Source organism: Heterocephalus glaber, unplaced genomic scaffold (assembly GCF_053883595.1).
Source record: "Heterocephalus glaber isolate CG9 unplaced genomic scaffold, H.glaber_assembly_v1.0 deba00000901, whole genome shotgun sequence".
Taxonomy (NCBI): Eukaryota; Metazoa; Chordata; class Mammalia; order Rodentia; family Bathyergidae; genus Heterocephalus; species Heterocephalus glaber.
Genome location: NW_028258171.1, coordinates 12,221,771 through 12,241,101, shown reverse-complemented (window position 1 = coordinate 12,241,101; position 19,331 = coordinate 12,221,771). Strand labels below are relative to the sequence as shown.

The window sequence follows — 19,331 nt, the reverse complement described above, 5'->3', positions numbered from 1 at the left end:
GACAGAATGTGCATGTCGTCTGGGTGTGCAGTGATGTAGCGTCTCCTGCCTCCGTGTCACTTTGCTTGCCTATGTAGTGTCATAATGCGTGCACTTTTAAAAACTGTTTGCATTGTCGTGTGTGAAGTTGACTTCCCTAACTCCCCTAAAGCCCTGTCCTCTTGGCATCAGGGTGAAGTGTTCCACTTGCCTTCTTTCTCTAGGCTTTGCTACCGGAGCAGCGAGCAGTGCATGCAGATTCCTACAGAAGGATTGGGCACCTGTGACACGGGGCTGCTATGGACGGCACTGGTCCCATGGCAGACTCAGAGGCTCACATACACACACACACAGCACACAGGCACACAGAGACATGAGCTGAGACACCTGGGAGCCAAGCGCTGTGTGCAGGGATTCCATCCTTATTTTTACCGAAGCCTTTGCAGTATTATGTCTCATATTTATTTCGGTAGAAATGACAGGTTTTGTGCATCAAATTCACAAACTTCAGCTTGTTACAAATCATTATTTAAAGAGTGTAGATTCAAGATGCTTGAAAGGATGTGTATTCTATATATTTTCTCATTCCATACGTTGTAATTATTTTTAACAAAAAGTACTTTTATATATGGAATTTGAAGAAAATCAGGGTTATTTATATGGTTTTGTATAAGATGTATAATAATTTTTGACAGGAAAATGGAAAATTTTGATGAAACAATAAAATAAATTTTAAATATATGACTGCCTTTGTTTTTCCTCTTTTGCCATGCTCCATATTCTTAGAATTATCTGTTATGGTTTTCTGTTTTGCTTCATTTTCGTAGGACAGTAGAAACCAAAAAATTTCATTATTTGCTTATGAAAATTTATCTTATTTTTCATGAAATAAAAACTACATTGCAGGGAGAAAAATCCCATTATATCTTTTCAAAATATAAGCCTTTTTAAAAGCTAGATGTCCAAAGGCTTCGTTTATTGAAATTCACTTTCTGCATTGGACTTCTGCCTGCTACAACTTTTGTCTTCAAATTAGTCACATAGTTTAAGATTAAGGGCTGTTTAATATCCAAGCAAATGTAGGCTTTCAACTTGCTTCACCATTCTGCGTGTTTTATCTTGAGGTACAGCTGTTTAAGAATAACCATCAACCATTACCACTTGAGCTATGCTTCAAGCGCTGAAGCACTGGCTGTGATTAGAATTCCTCATGTAGACGTTTTGTGAACTGAGGGGAGCAAGAGAGTCAGTTGTACTCTGACCTCTCCAGGTCACCGATTTCCACACCCACTATTCCTTAACCCATCACTGGTGTGGGATGAGTAGAAGAGGCCAGGGCTCTTTGCCTTCCTTGTGCTTTGTATCTAGGAGTGGTCTGTGGGGAGAAATTCTTGATTTGCAATCTGCCCTGATGACAAATTAACTTTCCAGTCCAGATGTGAGGTTCACATTGACAAGACAGACTGAGAAGCAGATAACTAGAGTACTGGCAAAGGGAGAGTTATGAAGAAGAAAACACTCTGACACCCTCACAAGGTTCACTCATTTCAAAGGAAAAACAGATGTGTGAACATTAGGCAGCCTCAGCTAAACCCAGTGTCTGTCCTGTTGAGACCCCCCATAGTATTGCAAAGACCCGAGTCACCATGGAAGGCGCATCACCATCTTTTAATTTGCTTTGGAGACTCATTTTACTAGAAGAAGTACACACAGGTATTCAATTATGGGGCTTAAGAATTTTGCTTTGTATCAGGGAACAATAGAATCACAGGTAAGATTCTCTCTCTGATTCTTTCTCTATAGGGCTACTTTTCTAATGTACAATCTATGCAGTATTCAGAAAACCCCTTTCATCAGAAATGCATCCTTCTTATTATCAAGGCAAAACATTAGCGCTTCTTTCTATAGGCGTCCTGTGGGGAGAATAAGCCTATGGTGTTTCCAGTGTGGCACAATTTTCAAATGATAATACACTTTTTTTCCTTTCCACAGGGAAGCCAGGAACAACTGGTAACACTCATGGAAGAACGGATGATAGAAGTTGAACAAAAACTGAAATTAGTGAAGAGGCTTCTTCAAGAGAAAGTGAATCAGCTCAAAGAACAAGTGAGCCTCCCCAGTCCCCTCAGCCTACCCACTTCCTGTCCCAGTTTTAACTCTATTTTCATACCCCTCTATTGCCATTAACTTGTGTTGTCTAATAAAGGCAAATTCTACCATAAATGTCTAGAAGAACTTAGGATCAACTCTCCCTCATACCACTCCAAAATATGAATTCTGTATTGTACATTTTTTCCAATGCTCTTTTAAGACATGTTTATCCACAATTTTAAAAACATATTTGCTAACAGTGACTCACATAGATCTAATCCCTAATGCGGTTCAGTGGCCCAAATTGAATATGTACATATTTTCTCTTCTCTGCCCAAGACAAGCAGTGCCCATTCAAATAGAAAAATGATACCGGCAAAAAATTGAGGGGAGGGGTGAAAAGTAGAACTTTAGTTTTCCCATGCCCAATAGCTTGTGACAACCTCAAAAAGCACCTTATAAGACCGAGAAAGGATGGGCTTTGAAAAGAGTCCAAATTTCTGACCAGTAAGCACTGGTGGCAGATGTGGCCTCAGTTTTCAGAGGTTAGTTGGGCATTCCATTAAGAGAGATTCAGGGAAGACCACCTCCTAGGAACATGTCAGATGTTCTCTGGAAACAGACTGGTGGTGATTTTCTAGATAAAATGTTTTTAAAAAGCATGATAATCCCAAGAGAAGATCTAAATCCAGGTGCAGACAAGAATTCTCCTTTGCCCTTTATCTTGATAAACAGGAGAAAATATTAATGACCAGTTGCCTGTTCAACCCTGTAAGCATTCATTGTGTTACTATGTTCCCAAGTCCTGTTTTGGGTACTAGAAAAGTAGCAATGAAGAAAATAAAAAGATCCTCGCCCATATTGAATTAAACTCTAGCACACCTATAAGGTGCCAAGCGTTTGCCTGATGACAGGTTCAAAAATAAAATGAAATAAAATAGGGCTGGCTCTATTTTCAGTAGAAAGAAACACAAGAAAAAAAGACACTTGATCCAACCCTTTCCCACCAGCTTGAACCACCAGAGGTACATGCACAACTGTCCCATCCCATGCCACTCAGTGGGACAGTCATGCATGTACCACTGGTGGTACAAGCTGCCTGGCAGCAAAACATATGAATTACAGCCTTATCGTAAACATGTTAAAGCTTCCTGCAGGACCCTAAATGAAGTCCTGAGAATAGAGCGATGATTGATCAGGTGAAAAAAAATATAGGAAGGGCGTGCTGGGTTGTGGGAACATCAAGAAGTTAGGACAACATGTAGGGTGGGGGATCTATAAACACTGGGCACTGCCAGACTGTAATGCCATCCTGGGAGAAGAGACTAGAGAGGAAGGGACCTCACTTGCTACATCAGAGTTTGAATTTTATTCTTTTGTGATAAAGAGCAATTGAAGTGTTTAATTAAAGGGACAGTAGAAGTAAAGAAAACCGATATTAGATCAATTCAATAAAGGACTGGTTTCTGAAATGTTAGTATGTTCCACCTGTCTGTTATCTGGATTATCACTGACCTGTGAAATGCCAGGCAGCCTCTCTGTAGTTGCTCTTTATCCTTACGCCTTTATTCCTTTAGAGGCTCTGCTTAGATCCAGGTATAAAATGAGGGCTTAAAAGTACAATATGGGTAAAGGAGATTGAAGATATTAAGAGGAGCAATAAAAGAAAAAGTTTCCCAAATCTACTAACAAGCCTTCCCACCCCAACCTAGACTAAATATTCTAACCATCAGGATTGGAATATACCTTCTAGACAAGGCCCTCTGCAGAAAAGAAGGAACTGAAGAAAACTGCCCAAATCTCATCTTTGTTATAAGTCATGAGCCAGGGCCGGGGATTTAGCTCAGTGGTTCTGCTACCTGCCTCACAAGCGCAAGGTCCCGAGTTTGATCCTCAGTACCAAAAAATAAATAATAAATAATTCATGAGCCAAATTTTGCAATAATCACTAGTTGTTATGAATGAAAACCTTAAACGTGTGCTAAAAGCAGACTTTAACACAGATCACACTTTATACCTCAAAAATTTAAGTTATAAAAATAGTTAATTTTAGAAAACAAGGAACGACACCTAATTTATTTAAGTGGGGAAAATCATTTTGGAGACCTTTAATAGCAGTCTGTTATTTTTATTACTAATGTCTACAAATATTATGTAAAGAAACAGCTTGGAAAAAGTGGATTTGTTCCACTTGGAATCCTGATGCCAAATCTGACGTTAAAGCTGTACTGTAAAATAAAAAATACAACAGAGAATTGATTTTGCCTTTATAAAATAACTGTCCTTATGTCAGACCTTAAACTTAGAAGAATCATTACAGAAATGGAATCAAGATGTTTCTGGTTCTGTTTCTAGCTCTGCAAGAATACTAAAGCAGATGCAGTGGTGAAGGATTTGTATGTTGAAAATGCTCAGTTGTTGAAAGCTCTGGAAATGACTGAACAGCGACAGAAAACAGCAGAGAAGAAAAATTACCTCCTAGAAGAGAAGATTGCCAGCCTCAGTAATATAGTCAGGAATCTGTCACCAGCACCCTTGACTTCTACACCTCCTTTGAGGTCATAGCCACACCAAAAGATGCACTTGTATATGTGCACTTTGCTGAAATAGGTGGAACATTTCAGTAGGTTCCCTTAACTCTCTTTAAAAAAACAAACAAACAAAACCTTTTAAGGGCTTAAAATTAAAACTAAGCCTAAGTCTGCCAGCACCAGAATTGGAGTCTCCATTCATTATAGTTAGTTTTTAAAATAGACTCTTGTGGGAATTCCAACAATCACATATTTCACTGTTTATTCAAAAGCTCTGAATTTATTTTTTACGTATTCTCCTGGTAGCTACCAAGAAGATAAATATGTAAAACAATTTAAGAACCTTAAAAATCCCATTTCAGTGTTTTTTTTTTAGAAATCACTATTATATACCAACTGTGTAGAGTCTGGATATTTTCTAAGTTTGAGACCTGATTAGAATGATTATTAAGAACTTTATTTTAAAATCAAATTTAGGTGTTACACATTTAAACACTGAAAAGTCATTCTGGTTATCATAGTTTGGGATTTTTTTTAATTGATTAGTAGAGTGTAATTGAGTCTGATAAGAAAAGACTGGGCTTGGTAACCAATGAGGTCAGGAAAGCCCAAGTTTGTAGAACTCTACCTTCTGACACCTACTACTACTCGTGATGCGTTATAGATTTAGAACTGATACACTTAAACTATAGTTGAGTATTACTACCCTTGGTGTATTATAGATTTAGAACTGATTGACTCAAGTGCACTCTTAACTAATGTTAAAGCTTTACTTTCTTTAAACAGCCTTTTTCTTCCTCCTCTTAGAAGTTTCATTTGGGACCTTGTCTTCTAAGAAATGGATAAAGCCACATTCTTAAAACATCTGAACTATAGGGAGAGCATTGAACGAATCACTTTGGAGTAAACAGCCACATGCAGACCACGGGGGTTTTCCTATGTCTAAGGTCTTGGAATTCATGGACTGACCTTTGAGGATGCCTCAAGAACTCAGGGAACAATTCTTTATACTCTTCCTGAACTACTGTTGGGCTTCTCTAAGAATTTGGAATGTATAAACTGTATGATCTTATTTATTTGTTTTATATATTTACAGCCATAGAATTTTTATTTCTCTATTTTAGTGCATTTAACTGTCTGAAAAAGGCCTTGATCCTTAGAGGTGAAAATTTCTTCTAATATAGAAGAGTTTTTATTGTTTGTTGAAGACAGGTCAAAATCTCCGTGCTTCTTACCTTCCTATACCTCACATCTAATCGCAGGAGTTTCTTCTGTGATAAGCATCGGCATGCCATTTGTGGGAAAGGAGTACAAAATAGGACTTTCCATCCATTCCCAAGATGAGAACTTATGACACAGTGAATATTTTAGACTGGATAACACACCACTTGCCTCCTCCCAATTAAAATCGCCACTTCTAGCCCACTCCCTCCAGCAATTAGTGGACTTGCAAGATGCAGGACACTACTGAAGCTCATCATATCCACCTGCTTGTTTTCACAAGACAGTAGTAGTTACATCAGAAAATTTCACTTTGATGTACTCCAGGAAGATCAAACCCATCTATTTACAGGAGGTATAAACAGAATAACCAAATACTGCTTTATCAGCAGGAACACGAGATAAAGCAAACTGCCTAAGAAGTCTTACAACTTCTGAACTTCAGTCTCAACAAAACAGTTTCCATCAAGGAACTTCTTTCTCCCTCAGGGCCTAACCCCCTGCTGTCAGTCCCAGCTGCCAGTCCAGGGATCCTCACTGTACAAGTCCCTGACAAGGCCCTACCGTTCGTGGGACTAGGAGTTCATAATGGTGAAGGAGACATTTCACTTTTTCCATGTCCTTCTTATCCCGTGGATAAAGAATTTTAATTCTTCCCTATAATTACTCTTCAAAATATTTGACATCTGCTATTACATCTTCTCTAAATCTTTCATCTCCAATACACACATTCCTACCATGTAAACTCAATTACTTGTATGGCACTGGCTTTAATAGAAAATTTTTTCTTAAAATTCTGAATACACCTAGGTCAAGGCCAAGGTAAAAACTAAGCATCTGTGGTGTGTTTAAATGATTGCTTCAGGTTACTCATGGTTATTACCACTGAAACTGAACACAAAGCATATTTCCCAAGTAGCTGGCTTAGCATGTGATCACGTTTATTATATTTATTTTTTATATTAGGAAAAGTATGGGTCAATTTGTTTCCTATAAATTTGTATTTATTTATATATAAAATGCTGTACAATAAATGTAAGTATGACTTTTTGGAAAGTTCTAGACATTTAGATTATGTTTATCCAAAATTAAAGTACTACTCAAATGAAAGTTAACTTAGCCAATAGGTAGTTTGTTGCTTTTACCTATGAACAAATTGGGGGCAGAAAATCAACATGAGAAGTATCAGACATAGCTTAAATTTATATATTTGTGCAACAGTTTATTTTTGAGAGTTTAGAGTGGGAGTTTAACTGCCCATTTATAATATAGCTATGGCTTTTAAGATACTTTGAAGATATTAAATTATGTTTAGATTTTGCTTTCAGACTTAAATGGCACTCTTCAAGTTATATATTTTATAGGAATTCAGATTTTTTATTAAAAGAACTGTTTGTTAAATAATTACTATTAGATTAAAATAAGCTTAAGATTTTCCTGTAAGATCAGATCTTCATTTAAAGGAAAAAATCAAATTTACCTTAGAAATAATATATTACACAAGAAGAGGAAAATATGGATGATAAAACCTCCATTATCCTATTTTACTTTCTTCCACTTTTTAAAAGTCTGGGCTCTTAAGCTCAAGTTTGTGAAGGGAGAGAAGTAGGAAGGGTAGAACCAACCACAGTATTTTGTTTTATTTATTTTTCTAAAACTCTTATTAAATCCAGACCTTGAAAACTGTTTTAAATATGAACCCTTCCCAAGAGCTTCAATACACTGTTATATATTCAACCAGCAGCATATTTTACATAAATAGATCGTGAAGTCATGGGCTTTCAGGGTATAGGAAGAGTTCTTACAAGTCTAGTATATCAAAAATGCGCCAATGCCCAGGGCAGGAATTATTTTGAGGAACCGTTTTGTTTTAAGAAATGAATAAGGCTTTATGTCAGACTTTGGCTTTTTAACATGTGAAAAATGAATTTGTAATTTGAATTTCTCTTTTTATTTTGCTTTGTGAAGAAAAAGAAATACACTGCTATCGTCGGGTATTCCCAATCAAGACAGGTCTAAGTGCTTTGTAATACTGTAGTATGAAGCAACCATGTTTTGAATGGATTACCTGTAATGAATGACTGATTGGAATGATGTAATTATACAAGCAATGCTAAAAACCAAATCAAAGCCTAACAACCAAAGCATTCATATTTAAAATATATCCTGTTTGGGCCTATTTGAACATTTCAGCACTGAAAAATAATTTTTATTTTGTGCCCTAGGGATAATTGTTTGATAACATCAAAGTTAGCTTTTTTGTTTTTTACCTTTTTGAATGATACAAGTTAAATTTGTTCTTACTTGGGGAGACATTATCACAGCATGATTTAAGGGGACATTAGTTTGGGGAAGGAAAACCTGAGTTCACCTACATTCATCTCTAGAATTTGGTTCCCATACAGAATAATGTATATGTGTTTATATTAGCTTTGTATATTTCATCTTAGCCATTGTATCCGAAAAAGATTTTAATGTGAGTCTAAATGTAAATAATTTTCCAACTATGCCTCTTGTTTTCTATATATCCTAGAATTTATAAACACTTTCACTGTGTTTATCAAGTCTTGAGAGTGAAATCAAAATATTGCACCAAATACATTCTACAAATGCAGAATTTCAGACTGCACTCCAGAGTACTAAATCAAAATCTGTATTTTAGCATCTCCAAGTGATGTGTTTGTGATTTAGAGCATGGATTTAATTCCTAGCAAAGAAGCAATGACTTCCACACGAGCCCCTCTAGGGTACCTGTACATTGTGGCAGTGCATAATTACCTGAAGAATCCTGACTTAACCTCAGGCAAGGCCCTGTTTGAGATATTGGATGCTCCAGAGGAGGCTTTATTTCATGGCAATCTTTGTGGGTGGGTGGCTCAGACTTTCTTTATTTAGCTGTTCATGAGTGATACATGCAATCAGAGACACAAAAGGCTAACCTGAAAGCACATTGATAATATGCTGAATGCTGAAACTTAGATGTGATCAAATGAAACTCAGGAGCCTTGTTTTATTTATTTTCAGAGCTTTTATATCAACCTCCCACTTCCATTTTGATTCAGGAACTATTATCCCTGTTTTACAGATTAAAAAACTGAAGCTTAGCAATGTTGTGGCTTACTGAAAGCCACACTGCCAGTTAAGTGACTGAGAACTCAAGGTCCAGCTTTATCTATGTTAATATGCTCCACTATTCATATCAGTTCCTACTTTTGGCAGAACAGTTTTAAATCAGTATTGATTCAGTAACTACCTGTACACTGCACTCTAAAGAAAAATAATGAACATTCCAATGGGGAGATCCAAGGTCACAGAGGCACCGAACACTCACTCCAACACAAAGAACCAAAGTAACAGGTGTACGGCTGCACTTTGAGGTGAGTGAGTATGGGTGAACACTGGAAATCAGAAAGAGAAACTAGAACATTTTAACATTCAGAAATATAGGACAACAACATGAAAAAATAAAATGCCCAGTAACCTACCACCCCATTTACCACTTCAGCTTCACAGCCAGGGGAGGGAGAGTCTCCAGTTTGCAAAAGTATGAGTGAAAGAGTCCCAGGAAATTCTACCAATGTAGATTCTGGCATTCTTAGGTACTGCAAAGTTTCATGTCCTCACAGGCTTGTAGCCACTTAGATAAATGACTTGAAATCCGAACAGTAACCTGCTTTGGAAGAGAATTTCAAATCATCTCTGCCTCAGGAGCCCCCCAATTAGGAGCCTTCTTGAGAAATAAGCTACTGCCTGAGGTTAGACTACTGTAGGAGTCAGAAACTTGTACGTGTTTCTATCCAGGGACTCCACAGACATTCCACTGTACTGGCTTGGTGGGTAGCTCCCTCTCAAACCTAACTTGGGTGAGCAGAGTGATGTGACCCAAGTCCACCGAGTGCCCTGGAGTACAGGTAATGAGTATTGCAACACAGAAAAGGAAGGCGCTGCTCTCAAGAACCAGGAAAATGGGGTGTTCTCCTCCAGAGACCTGGAGTGTCTTTATCTGTCTGGATTCATGCAATGCCCACAATGAAGGCAGGAGACCATACAGGTCCCACCTCCCCTCCCACCATGCATAATTCAGGTCCCTCAGGGTGGGAAGGGAACACCATGGTTCTTGCTGCCCCATCAACATGGGGCATGATAAGCCCTTGAGACACTCCATGGCTCCAGCTGCTGACTTGCCACTGGCTACACACTATAGCTGAAGGAGTGTTGATGGGGGATGGAGGGGATGTTGCCCAATCCCTGGCCATACAATGATCAAAAAGGGCTGAGGGAAACTCCTTTGCCAGCTGAAGTCCCACCCCTGGGCATGAACTCCCAAAGGCAAAGAGGAACACCTTGGTTCCCCCCTGACATCCTATCTATGCAATCCCCACTGCCCCATCCCCAGGCCTCAGACCATACACTGCTATCAGAAGTTGGTATGAGCCACAGAGTGGGTGCTCTGATTCCTGTCACACCCTCTCTCCCCATGTAGCATCTGGACCTGCAACACTAACTAGTCAGAGGACACATGGTTCAGGTCCCTCATCACTGTTAGGGCCATAATGCAAGAAGCTCTTGACAGTAGCAGGTCTAGCATCAACATTGCCTGAGGAAATTCCCACTGCCCAATAGGGATAAGCACTTATAGGAGTGTAGTATAGGAATAAGAGCTCCCCTATAGCCCCTGCCGTCTGCACCACATGTGCTTCAACTTCTAGAATGTCCTTCTCTTCCATGGCCCCAGAGACCATGGGTCTCTCTTAGATACTACCATGGTATACAGTGTGCCCAAAGTCACTGACCACAGTCCAAGAAGCTATAGAGAAAATACATTATGGCTTTGAGCTGGAAATAAAGCCAACATTACATAATAAAGCAACACCTCAAGACATTTTTTCAGAAGAAGGTCACTTATTGAGGCTACCTCATAGGGATATTTGATCTACCAGACACAAAAATCAATGTAGAAACACAAGAAATACAAAACAAAATAATGTGATGCCTCCAAGAGAACATACTCTCTAGCAAGAGATCCCCAAGAAATCAATATGAATGAAATGCCTGATAAAAAATCTAAGAGAATAATTATTTTTAAAACTCACTGAGATTGAAAAAAAAAAGTAAACAGTTAAGTAAATTAAGAAGATAATGCAGGATATGAATGAGAAATTAACCAAAGAAATACAAATTTTGAAAAAGAAACAAAAATCATGGAAATGAAGCTGTTGAAAGCCTCAACAGACTAAGTCAGGTAGAAGAAAGAATATTTGAAATTGAAGACAAGTCTTTTGAAATTCCAGTCAGACACCTTAAATGACTAAATAGTTACATTTCTGGAACACTCCATTGTGAGGGAAAAGTTTAATGGCATAAAGAAAACTATTTAATTAAATAATATCAGAAAACTTCTCTAATCTTGAGACATATGTGTCATTCATGTACAGGAGCCTTGAAGGGCCTCAGGTAAACATGACCAGAAAAGACCTTGACCGTGGCATATTATAATCAAACTGTCAAAAGTACAAGACAAAGGAGAAAAAACTCTAAAATCTGCAAGAGAAAACCACCAAATTACCCTGAGACTATGCATGTTTCTTGCAGAAACACTACACAGAAGGGAAAGGCATTACATAATCCATATCCTGAAACAAAATACTGAAGGAAGGCACTTAAGCAACAAGAAACTATACCCAAGAAACAAGAAAGCTATCTTTCAAAAATGGAAATGTAAATTCCTTCCAAGACAAACAAAAACAGAATTCAAGACTGCCACACTAACCTTACAAAAAGATTTTAAGGGAGTCCTACATCCAGAAGCAAAAGAAAGATTATGCAAATACGTAAATGTATGAATCACTATAGAATATACAAATCATAAATGGAAAAGAATCAACCATTAATACAGTAAACCATCAAACCACAAAGATGAAGAAGAGTGAAGAAACAACACTCAAAACTAGAGAAAAAAAAAATGGCAGCAGTCAGGCTGGGGATTTAGCTCAGTGGTTCCGCTGTCTGCCTCACAAACAGAAGGTCCAGAGTTCAATCTCCAGTACCAAGAAAAAAAAAAAAAAAAAAAAAAAATGGCAGCAGTCAGACCTTACTATCAACAAAAACCTTGAAAGCAAACACACTAAATTCTACAATTAAAGTATACAGGCCAGGGATTTAGCTCAGTGGTTCCGCTGGCTGCCTTGCAAGCACAAGGTCCCAAGTTTGATCCCCAGTACCAAAAAGAAAAAAAAAAAAGAGTATACAGACTGGCTAAATGGGTTTAAAAAAAGAAAAAGAAAACCCCAAAATATGCTGCCTACAAGAAAGTCATCTCACCAGTAAAGACACATATAGACAGAAATGGAAAGGAGGGCTGGGGATTTAGCTCAATTGTTCCACCGCCTGCCTCGCAAGCTAAGGACCCGAGTTCAATCCCTGGTACAAAAAAAAAAAAAAAAAGAAAAAGAAATGGAAAGGAAGGGAAATTATATTCCAAACAAATGGAAATCTAAAGCACAAGTAGCTATATCGCACAAAGTAGACTTTAAGACAAAAACTATTAAGAAGAGACAAAGAAATTCACTATGTAAAGATTAAGGAATCAATTCAACAAACAGATGATTGTAAATCTACATGCACCTAATGTTGGAGAACCCGATTTGTAAACAAACACTATTAGATCTAAAGGGAAAGATGGATTCCAATTCAGTAATAGCAGGAGACCTCAATACCCTATTCTTTATCAGTGGATGGGTCATTCTGACAAAAAAGAAAAAAAAAATCAATGAAACAAACTTTTTTATAGATTCAATGAATTTGACAGATATTTACAGAACATTCCATCCAACAGCTGCACAATATACATTCTTTTCATTAATGCATTAACTTTCTCTAGAATAGACTATATTGTCCACAAAACAAGGCTTAGCAAAATCAAAAAATTGAAATATCTTGTATCTTTTCTAATCATAATGGAAGTAAATAACTAAAGAAAATTTTAGCAATTATGATACATGAAGACTGAACAACACATTTTGAACAAACAATAGAACAATGAAATCAAATGGGAAATTAAAAAATGTCAAAACAAATGAAAATGGAAACACATGTAAGAACTTATGAGACACAATAAAAGCAGTATTGCGAGGGAATTTTTTGGCAATAAGTGCCTATATTTTTAAAAATAAATTTCAAATTAACCAATGATGAATCTCAAGGATTTAGAAAGGCAAGAAGAAACAAACACAAAATAAGTAGATGAAATGAAATAAAGATTAGAACAAAAATAAATGGAGACTTAAAAAGTATAAACTATAAATGAAACAATTGATTTTTTGAAAGATAAATAAAAACAACACACTTTTAACTGGACTAATGGAAAAAAAGAGGTAAATCTAAATAAATAAAGCCACAGTTGAAAAGGGAGAGATTGTAACAAATAATACAGAAATACTAGAGAATTACTAGGAATTTTATTGACAACTAAATGTGAAACTAAATTGGAAAAGTTAGAAGAAATGGCAAATTTTCTGGACATATAAAACCTACCAAAATTGATGAGGTCATAAAAAGTCTTGACCAGACCAATAGCAAGTAATGAGATTGAATCAATAAAATAAGATTTCTCACAAAACTCAGACCCAGGGCCAGGGATTTAGCTCATTGGCACCGTGCCTGCCTCACAAGCACAAGGTCCTGAGTTCAATCCCTGGTACCAAAAAACAAAAACAAGCAAAAACACCCCAGACCCAAATGTCTTCACTAATGAATTTTACTAAACTTTTGAAGAACTAAGGCCAATTCCCCTAATATTGAGAGAACCCTTCCAAACTCATTCTAGGAGGTCAAGATGACCCTGTTAAAGAACAGAACAACAACAAAAACTACAGACCAGTATTCTCTAATAAACATAGATGCAAAAATTCTCAACCTACCAATCATTTCCACAGCACAATGAAAATATTCACCATGATCAAGTGTGTCTCATCCCAGGAATGCAAGAATGGTTTAAAGTATGGAAATCAATAATCATAATACATGACATCAACAGAATGAATGATAAACATCATAATACCTCAATTGATGCAGAGAAAACATCTGATGAAATTCAACATCCCTTAATGACAAAAGCCCTAAACAAATTGGGTACAGAAGGACTATACTTCAACATACTAAAGAATATGTATGACATCATCATATTGAATGACAAAAAACTGAAATCATTTGCTCTAAGATCAGGAATAAGACAAAGGTAACCAATCTCACAGCTCTTATTTAATATAATACTAGAGGTTTTATCCAGAGCAATTATGTGAGAGGAAGAAATAAAAGACATAAATATGAAGGGAGGAAGTACAGTATTTTGCAGATGATTCTTTATATAGAAAAACCTATAAACCAAAAAACTATTAGAACTGATATTCAGTACCAAGATTCAAATAACATATGAAAATTGTTTAGCTTATCCTGCAAAAATTAATTTTCTGAGAAAGAAATCATGAAAGCAATTCTATATAAACTAGCTACAGAAGAATAAAATACAAATAAGCAGGGAAGTTTAATCCCTCTACCATTAAAATTTTAAAAATACTGATCAAAAAAATGAAGACACAAAAAGATAGAAAGACCTCCCAAGTTCATGAATGGAAAAAAGTTAAAATGTCCATACTACCCCAAATGATCTAAACATTTAATGCAAGCCCCATCAAAATACCAGTGGAATGCTTCACAGAATTAGAAACAAAATTTATATAGAAGAACAAAACATCTAGAATACAAAAATGTTTAGGATCAAAAGGAACAAAGCTGGAGGTATCACAATAAATTTCAAGACATAACAGAGCCATAGTAATCAAACAAAACTGTTTTAATGGCATAAAAATAGAAACAGAATAGACCAGACAATGGAATGGGTTAGAGATCTCAGCAATAAAACCACGTATCTTCAGTCTACTGATTCTTGACAGATACCAAAAACTTATTGGGGGGAAAAAAAGGCAGCCAAACTACTAGAAGAAAATCTAGGAAACATTTGAAGGAAGCACTTTAAGACATTGGTACAGGCAATAAATTTCTTGGACAGGACTGTGGGGGGCCTTGCCCCACCGCTAGAACTCTTGAGTGCCTTTTACGGACATATCCGGGCCTGCTGCAAATCTACCCGGCAACAAGGAAGTAGCCCCAGTACCCTCCTCTTGCTCCTCCCCTCTAGCCCTACGGTATATATGTTGTAGCAGCTTCCGCAATAAACGAGACTTGATCAGAAACCTGTCTTGTCTCCATCTCTCGTGTCCCCTGTCCTTTGTCATTCTCACTCCCCCTCTAGGGTCTCCGTTGACTTACCCCCGGGCCGGGACAAGTGGCGCCCAACGTGGGGCCAGAGAACGGGGGATCCAGTGAAGAACGCTGCTCGGGGGCCCAATAAAATAAAATAGAAAAAAGAGGATTGCGTCTGACGTGAACCTGCCATCTTTCCTGCACCTCGGTGAGTTGAGCAGCGATTATGGGACAGGGCATTAGCCAGCATCAGTTATTTGTACAAGGTCTTAAAGAAACTTTACAGGCACGAGGGGTAAAGGTTACAGTCAAACAGTTGTTAAAATTTTTTGATTATATTAGAGATCTCTGCCCTTGGTTTCCCGCCGAGGGTACTATTGATGAGAGGAGATGGAAAAGAGTAGGGGAGGCCCTTAAGGATTATTATGCTACTTGAGGACCAGGAAAGGTCCCAATCACTGCATTTTCTTATTGGAATCTTATTAATGACATTATCTCTCAAAAAACCAAAGATCCGGTGGTGGCTCAAGCCATCCAGGTCGGGGAGATAGCTCTCCGATCGGAGGAAGGGTCGATCACTCTCCCTCGGAGTGAGGAGTTTGTAAATACCCTGCAGGATGCCAAGATGGCACCGAGGTCCGAGCCCCTGCGGGACGGGACTCCTTCAAAGGATGAAGGAGAAGACTTGATGTCTTTTGATAGCGACGATGACTCAGACAAGAAAAAACAAAATGTTATTGATGAGGCTTTACAGGCGGGCTCTGCCTCTTCCAAGCCTTTTAAAGAAAAGCTTCGGCGCTCCTCAGCTTCCGCCTCCGCTCTTTCAGCCCCTGCCTCTGACCCCGCCCCTCCTGTTAAGGAGGTACCAGCCTTGTAGCCTTCCCTCCGACATTTCAGAAACCCCCCCTTTCCACAGAACGGTCCGGGGGAGGCTGACTGGGCCAATCTCGAGGAGGAGGCAACCAGATATCGCAATCCTGATTGGCGACCCATAGTTCAATGTCCGCCTCCTTATCTTCCAGAACCCAACACTCCCATTGCGCCCGCTTTAGCATGCCCTGTTGTTGACCCCCAAAAGGAACTCCAGGACAAAATAGAATTTCTAAAAGAACAAATAAGGTTAGAAAAGGAACATCAAGAACTTATTACCCAGCTTGAAGGCTTAAGAACAGGCAAAGCCCATGAAAATGTCCGTAGAGAAGACACCCTTAAGCCACGACCCCCCATTAGAGGGGTGACCCCCAGGGTGCCATCTGGATCAAGGGTACCCCTAGAACTTGAAACTGTGGAAGTCTTTCCTGTAACTGAGACTGCTGACACACAGGGACAGGCGTGGAGACACCATAGTGGTTTTGATTTCAAGGTTATTAAAGAACTTAAAACGGCCACAGCTCAATACGGGGCCACTGCACCTTACACAATGGCCATTTTAGAATCAGTGGCAGAAAATTGGCTCACCCCAATCGATTGGCTTATGCAGACTACCGGCTCCTGGCCAGTTGCTCTCACTTCTTATACAGGCTTAATAGACAATCACTATCCTCCAAACAAACTTATTGACTTTGCCAATAGACATGAATTCATTTTCCCAAAAGTCACTTCCTGTTCTCCTCTACCAGAAGCCCTATTAGTTTTTACAGATGGTTCTTCCACCGGGATAGCTGCCTATGTGTGGGACAATAACATTGTCCACTTCCAAACCAGCTGTTCTTCAGCCCAAATAACCGAGCTACATACAGTCATAGCAGTCTTTTCTGCATTCCCTGAACAAGCCTTTAATCTCTTTATTGACAGTGCCTACATTGCCCAATCTGTTCCCCTATTGGAGACATGTGGATTGATAAAACACGCTTCTCAAACTGGTGGTCTTTTTATTCAATTAAGAGATCTAATCAGAAAAAGATCCCAGCCTTTTTTATTGGGCACCTTCGTGCCCGCTCTAACCTACCTGGCCCACTTACAGAAGGCAACCGATTAGCAGATCTGGCCACAAGACCTCAGGCTTTTGCCTACTCACTAAGTATTGATGCCTCCATTCAGATTGACCAGGCACAAAAGGCACACCATTTACATCACCTTAATGCTCGCACGCTTCGCCTTATGTATAAACTTACTAGAGAACAAGCTAGACAAATTGTTAAAACCTGCCCTACGTGCACTCTTCATCTTCCCACACCTCATCTGGGAGTTAATCCTCGTGGCTTGATTCCAAATGCCCTATGGCAAATGGACGTCACACGTTACCCTGAATTTGGAAATCTTAAATATATACATGTCAACATTGATACATATAGTGGATTTATATTTGCCACCCTACAGTCCGGGGAAGCTACTAAACATGTAATTGCCCACCTTCTAGTTGCCTTCTCAGTACTTGGATGTCCACAGCAAATTAAGACAGACAATGGTCCAGGCTATGCCAGTTCTGGCTTCTCAAAGTTTTGCAAGCAATTAGAAATAACACACATAACGGGAATCCCATATAATCCACAGGGACAAGGTATTATAGAAAGAGCCAACCTCACACTCAAAATTACATTAGATAAAATAAAAAGAGGGGAATGGTACCCTATCAAGGGGTCACCTAGAAACCTGATATCACATGCACTATTTATTCTTAACTTCTTAAATTTGGATGCCAAAGGTTTATCTGCAGCCAACCGTTTCTGGCAATCAGAGACGCAAAAACAATTTGCCTCTGTGATGTGGAGAGACCCCCTGGACCACTCATGGCATGGGCCTGACCCTGTACTCATCTGGGGCCGAGGGTCAGTGTGTGTTTACTCCAAGGAAATGAAGTCAGCCAGGTGGCTTCCAGAATGCTTAGTAAAACAAGTTAATAAGCGTGTTGATGATGCCGATGATCCAACATTGTCCAATTTCAACCAGTTAACAATGGCGTCTACAATTACAATCTAATAATCATAAAGAGAATAGTATAATTCAATTTGGCTAGTTATATTTGGGTGCACCCTAATTTATACACTGTCTCATATGTTTGTCTATTGTCTGTTGTTTGTGTTTGTACAGTTGAGCTCAATGTTTCCCTTCCTCTTCAAAGGATATTCGCCTATTGTTAAATTGACTTATAGATAAATATTATTAAACTAAAGACATGCTTTCCTTCCCAGGTTGTTAATTGATCAAAGTACCACTGAAATTTATTTTATGAAAGTGACGTGCATTGTCACCCACATGCAACAATCAAATTGCAATTAACAGTTATAAAATAAAAAGATATATATTCTTAATTGTTTGTCAAAACGATTATAGATGGGAACTCCCTTTGATGAATATAGAAGTGGCCACCCAGAAAATGATTATTCTGGTCTTAATTCATTAAAGGGACCCCCTAGTAAATTTTATATTATATAATCTTAGGGGAGACATATCACAATGAATATTATCTAAATATGTTATAAATCGATTGTATTGGTTGTCCTTGATATTTAAGCACTGAATATGTTGTTACAAAATGTTTACATTGGTTAAGTTCTGAATATGTTATTGTAATATGTCCACATTGGTTATCTTCAAAAGCTTAATCAGGTTAGCCTAACTCTCTTATCTACAGCCCAGCCTTGTTTACATCGCAGGACGAAATTCTGCTTACAGGTTAAGAAGATGACATCCCTGATTCCGTTGCATGGTCTGTTGCTGTTCCTGGCATCGACAACAAAAAGTGGATTTCAACCAGTTAACAAACAACAATTGCTCATTGCCCTGTATGGTAACCCCTGTGACTGTGCTGGGGGTTCTGGCAGGGCTGCACCCACAAGTTACACTCGTAGTACTGATTGTGGTGACAAGATTGCCTACTTAGTTTATGAGGCCGCATTAGTGGGAGGATATAACCAAAAATGGAAATGTGTCACTAAGCCTAAAATCATACCAACTGTCAATGGCAAACCAGGGCCATGCCCTGCCGGTTGTGTCATGGCCGCAGAGATGCATTCTACCTGTTACACTGAAGCCCAACAATGTACATATTCCGATGGAAAAATATATTTAACTGCTGTTCTACAAAGAACTTACAGGGGCTCCGTCGGAGGTGACTGGGATTTTCCCAGCCCCACTGGATATTCTAAATTTGGCCAAGCCTCTTGCAATGGTGGTCTCAGCAAAGATGTCTGCTGGCCGCCACAGGCCCCAATCCATATATCTGGTGGTGGTGGGCCTTCAGATCAGCTCAGGGAAGAGCGAGTGCAAAAACAACTTGAGACTATCATCCAAGAGATGTATCCCTCC

General features: G+C 38.5%; 1 protein-coding gene across 23 annotated transcripts in view; it reads left to right on the top strand.

Annotated features, from left to right (window-relative positions):
- The window catches only part of Nin (ninein), a 98,772-nt gene extending 90,441 nt beyond the window's left edge, over positions 1 to 8,331 (top strand). For 14 of the 23 annotated variants that reach the window (XM_021262409.2, XM_021262400.2, XM_021262455.2 and 11 more), the window contains 2 exons: positions 1,972 to 2,085; positions 4,426 to 8,331. In XM_021262409.2, the coding sequence (XP_021118068.2) occupies positions 1,972 to 2,085; positions 4,426 to 4,635 (324 nt within the window). In that variant the 3' untranslated portion in view covers positions 4,636 to 8,331. Of the gene's footprint in view, positions 1 to 203; positions 721 to 1,971; positions 2,086 to 4,425 lie in introns of those variants that run through there. The other 9 variants (XR_002396721.2, XM_021262457.2, XM_021262454.2 and 6 more) reach the window with 6 other exon arrangements.
- The last annotated feature ends 11,000 nt before the right edge of the window (positions 8,332 to 19,331 follow it).